The 5491-nt window shown below is 41.9% G+C and overlaps 1 protein-coding gene across 1 annotated transcript in view; it reads right to left on the bottom strand.

Annotated features, from left to right (window-relative positions):
- Positions 1-918, bottom strand: part of DHRS9 (dehydrogenase/reductase (SDR family) member 9) — a 4503-nt gene extending 3585 nt beyond the window's left edge. The window contains exon 1 of the mRNA XM_009875081.1: positions 578-918. Within this exon, the coding sequence (XP_009873383.1) occupies positions 578-896 (319 nt within the window). The 5' untranslated portion in view covers positions 897-918. The remainder of the gene's footprint in view (positions 1-577) is intronic.
- Positions 919-5491: the final 4573 nt, after the last annotated feature.

Here is a 5491-nt window from a genome sequence, read left to right on the forward strand (position 1 = left end):
GTCAGTAATGGCAGCAGCATCTTGTCTTGCTCAACTTCTTGAGTGAGATACATGGGATTTTTTCTGTTTTTCACATGGTCTGCAAGCAGTATTCCAAAACAGCTATAATCAGATTTGTGTCAATAGAGTTCATATGTAATTTTTGCTTTTGATAGAATGAGTAATTCCTTGCAAGTCATTTATTACACATATTTGATTTTTTAAAGAAAAATTCTTTAGCCTTGTTAAACAGAATTTGTTTAATTTGTTCCCTAGCTGGGTGACACAGCATGGCAGGTGCTAAGCACTTTGCCATAACCCAAATAAGCATATGCATGCAAACTGTCCCAGTGAATATTCCAGGAACTGGATTTCTGTTCCATTCAATGTCTGACTTTTTGAACACATTCCCAAATATTTACCTAGTACTCACTAGATATATCTCTCTAGTGAGATCTTCTTCCATGTTTCTGGAAGGTACCAAGACATCCACACACTTGTTAAATGTCAGTTAAAATAAGCTGTGAGCGTAGCATGGTATTTTTAGTAAAACTCTATTACTTTTTAGTTTTTTAAAGACAGATTCCCTGGCACTCACCTTCTGATTGAACTTCAGCTTTGACCCATGCAGCCACTTTCTTAATGCTGTCTGAATCTCTCACATCTAGCAGCACTGTCTGAAGGTGCCTTGAGGTCACAGCTTTTAACTCTTTGGCTCCTGTTTCAGTCAGACAGCTGGCAAAAACACGGAATCCTTTTTTATCAAAAATCTTTGCTGCTGTATTTCCAAATCCTGTGTCACATCCAGTGATGAATATATATTTTCCCATGAGATTGGTAACCTTCATCCTGTCTCTTGCCCTCCAGTGCCACCACAGAGAGATGATGCCAAGAAAGAGTAATGCGTACAAAAGCATTTTTTACTGAAGTCTTCTGGACAGGTTCTCCTGAAATTTAAAAAAATAAAGGTGCTAGTTTTTAAGGGATTGTTAATATGTTAGGGGTTTTTTCCTTTTTTTTTCCTTAGGTTAGCTAACTGAACTATTTAGAGAAATAGGCACAATTCAGAGCAGTGACCTCCTTCTGCTAAAACAAACAAATAAAAATTCTTGCTTGAGCAGAAATGAGAATTGGAGATACATAATACTGAGGTTACAAAGAATAATGCATATTAGGTTACTGCTGCCAGGTCAGTAAGCTCCCACTGAACATACCTGGGAGAACCACTGACTGGAAGAGTGGCAAAACTGAAATATTTGCATGGAAAACAGCAGAAATTTTTGAACCTAGTTCATAGAAAATTAAAGACTAAGCCTGGGGCCAGCTGACAGCAAAAGGTCAAGCAAGATCTGAAGGACCAAAACCCTTTCTTATTACTATGGGTACTTAAGGAATGCTAAACAGGAAAAATTATTTTCTTTATTTTAATAAAACCCTGGGTTGTCAGGGCCAGACGATCAAGAAAGAGGGTAGTGAGCACTGCCGCCTTGCCTCTCAAGAAATTAATTCCCACCAGCTCAGGACTGTGCCTGTGGTCCCTGAGCACAGGAAGGAGGGTGCAGGTTGGAGCACTTCACCTGCTGGTGTGAAGCTCAGGCAGTGTGCCAGCACCAATACTGCAAAATACATTTGGGAAGAGCTGACATCTCTAGGATTATATTCCAACTGATTTAATAGTGACTTTACAAGTAACTATTGCTGACAGATGAAATTCCGCTTAGAGAAAACAATTCAGTTATACTTCTTCATGAGTGCCATAAAACAGGAGATGCCTTATGCAATCAACTGAAAAATTAATTCTAAATAGATGTAAAGGAGTACAGATCTTTTTAGAGATTGCTTACAGATGATCCCTCTCTGCAGGGCAAGATGCAATAAAATTGTGTTTACTATGGCCAAATTCTCCTCTGGCAAAACTTAATTCAAAAGGAAACTGCAAACACCTGACTTGTTTTTAAGCATCATAATAGGAACAGGAATGCTGCTTTTATTTTCTGCATGTAGAACTGCCTTCTGCTCTGACCTGGGAGATTCAATCTAGCTCCATTTTAATCACAAGCCTTGGGGCTGCTCATGGTGCTTGTTTACAGGAATATGTACGCTGCTGAAATGCAGCTGCCTGTGCTGGCTGGAAGTTACCTGCCTGTTGCAAACGTTGCGGGGTGGAGATGCTACGTTCTGTTGCTTAACTTCCTCTGCAGCATCAGTAGTGAAGAAAGGATGAAGAAGCGATTAGATGACTGCCTTCCTTGTCTAGTATTTCAAAGTTCTTTTCAGACAAGGAAAATTTTCTCTCAGCATACATATGCTCGCATAGCAGACCCAGCACAGGGGCTGGCTTTCCTTCTCGTAGAATCCTTATTAAAATTCTCTTTACAACATTCCTTGCTCTGCTTGGATTTGCCATATTCCTTTGCATCCATCCTCTGTCTGCAGCTGACCAGCTGTCGGGGCAGTCCCCGGCCATAACACGTCAGAGCCAGGGCCAGGCTTGCTCCCGCAGAGCTGCCCTCCTTGGCACGGGGGGAACTGTTTCCCTGCTGCTCCTGCCCTCCTGCGCTGCCTGTCCCCAGAGCCCAGCCGTGCCGCAGAGCTGAGCCTCCTGTGCAGGGTCCGGCCACAGTGGGAAACTGGGGAGCCCAGAGATGGAGATGGTTTCCCTCTAGACAAGGACACAGAGCAGTGTTTCATCACACCCTACATCAATTACAAAGTAGATATAACATATAAATAGTAAATTAATGTAAATGAAACAGAGTTTTGGCCCAATCTGTAATCTGGTCAATAAATTAAAAAAAAGCCGGTTTAGCTGGACTGAGGGAGAAGGCTTGGTTTTGCCACGGCAGCAGGCATGTCTGCAGACATGGGCTTTAGATGATCAGGGTTAACATCTGGCCCCTGTGATGGGTCGCTGGGACTTTACATCAGATTAATAAAGCACTGACATGACAAGGTTTTCAGCTGAACTGCTCTGTACAGGCTGTGTTTCCAGCTCCAGCCTGCCAGGGAGACGGACAGGTCCAGCACCTGTCCACAGTGGCCTGGCTTTGCAATGTAACGATCTACCTTCAATTTTTTTAGAGGGGCTGCAAATCAGAAAAGAAAAAACAAAGGGCTCATCAAGAAAAATTAAATGTATTTTTCTCTAGTTTCCAGGACAGAGAGTGATAAGAAGCGTTCGGTTAGAAGCCCCAAAGGGAGTTGAGTGGCAGCATTCAAGAGTGGCTGGCAAAATGGAGGTGGAGGGGACAGGCAGTCTCTTGTGGACGTGTCACCTTCTGACAGGAATAAGTGAGGTGATCAAGGGGCCGGCTGCCCACAGGGTGGGACTGGCACTCCCAGAGATGCCTTCTGACTTTTATTTTAACATGTGGAATCACTTTATTTTGATATAAAAGTTAGAGTTTGCATTTAATATGTACAGGTTTGGTTTTGTTTTGTTGGTTTGGTTTGGTTTGGTTTGGTTTGGTTTGGTTTGGTTTGGTTTGGTTTGGTTTAGAAGTGGTGTTGCTATCTCTGCTATTTTTACTTGTATCACTGTCTGGACTGAAGAAAAAGTACTTACCAGCTGCCAGACATGGGTAGGATCAATGGGATAAGTGAGTGCATGTCCTGCTTCTGGTACCTCCCAAGAGCGGATGGTGAGAGGCTAACTATAGAAACAAGGCGTGTTACTGGCCTAAGTCCCTTGCTGCCTACCTGATATAATATCTGATCAAATATAAATATCTCTGATCATGATTTAGACCATGGGAGAAGAAATAAGTTTGTTTCTTTCTTCGTGCTAACCTCTCACCTGGAGGTACCTGCTCCCAGCAGTCACCGACTTGGGACATTTTACTTGGTGTAACAAGAGAAAGTCACATCCACAGAAAAATCCTCAATATGCCCAGAGGTACCTTCCTTATTTCCCTGTAAGGAAAGTATCAACTGTTCCCCATTTCAGTATGAAGAAACGTAGTTTAATTGCAAAAAAAAAGAAATTGACTTCTTATCAACAAACAGCTTTTTGCTTGCAGCAAAAATGATAAAACCCAGTCATCAAAAGAGGAAGTCTTGCTCTTAGAAGTGAAAAGGAGGTTTCTGTGTAGAGCAGCCAGCTAAAATTCTTTGGAAAGGACAGTGATTTTTTCAAAAGCCATTCTGCATTGAGGGAAATAAGGTACATATGCACCTCATGGGATTGACATAATTCCGTTTTTAATAGCACAAATCACAAATCAGTAGGCTCAGTGTAAAATTCATTTTGCATTGTGCAAATCGAATGCTAAGTCATGTTTGTGTAACCACTGTGGTGCTAAGAAAAGAATGAAGACACAGCATGTGGATACTCGCCAACCCAACCAACCGTGTGTGTGCGCTGACCTTTCCTGCAGCTTCCCACTCCTCCAGTCTGCCCTGAGCAGAGTCTCGCAGAAGAACTTGTTCCATTCTGCCCCGATTTTGTTGGATTTGTCCTCTAGATCAGAAGACAGAACGATAAAGCATACTGAGATGTACCTTACACTTCTGACACTGTGAGATCTACCACTGTAAGTGGCGCAGTTAAGATGGGGATTATCCTCAAGTGAAAAATCTAGGGTCTGCCTTCCGGGCCCCAGAACAACTGTATGCTAGCTACAGAAATAAATTTGGCTATGAATGGCTAAATAATAAATAAATTAAGCATAAGAGCTGTGTGCTCAATGCCTTCTGTCAGGCGAGACAGTCCAGACTGCTGTACTTGTATATTGAATTTAGCGCAAAACACAGAGACAAGCTGATCATCTGGAGTCTCAGCCTGCGGTGACAGACTGAGTCTGTTCACCTGGTAGGGAACTGTGGCCACCTACTCCTCCATAGCTGTGAGCACTCCATGCTGAACTTCAGTCTATCTTTAGAAAGCTTTGGAAGCATTTTATTTAATTACTGCTACTAGCTATTGTCAGTACTAGAATAAAGATCAATAGGTTATAGACTACAGCTTAGAGCTGAAGAGTCCTGTGCCAAAAAGAGTACGTGGGCTTTCATTTCTGACTGAAAAGTAATCTGTATAGAAATAACTAAGATTAATTTTTATTCATTTCCTCCTATGAACTACTGGAAGAAATCCAGAGAAGAGAGGAAAACTTAATTTGGAGTGGTAATATGCTGGAAGAAACAGCTATTTAGACTGGGGAAGAAGTTATTTTACTGCATTTGGCTCAATGACTTGTGATCTTTGTGTGCAAAGAGGTATTAAAATGATATGAGCTGTAAGCAAAATGATTCCTTTCAACTTAGACCACAACTGAGGCACATTATCCTGACTGTATTGCTCGTCTTTCATGTACTAAATAGTATTTATAACCTAACAAAATTCAGAGATTTTGCATTTGTTCTCTATGAGAATTCAAGGATGGGAGCACCTGTCCTCAGCCTCCTCAATTTACTGAAGTCCTGCACTCTGTTGTAGTTCAGTGGCTAATTCTTCATTCACTGCAGGGCTGACTCCGGGAACAGAAACTGAGTTTTCCCTTCCCAGGACATCAGA

The sequence above is a fragment of the Apaloderma vittatum genome, unplaced genomic scaffold (genome assembly GCF_000703405.1).
Source record: "Apaloderma vittatum isolate BGI_N311 unplaced genomic scaffold, ASM70340v1 scaffold7458, whole genome shotgun sequence".
Taxonomy (NCBI): domain Eukaryota; kingdom Metazoa; phylum Chordata; class Aves; order Trogoniformes; family Trogonidae; genus Apaloderma; species Apaloderma vittatum.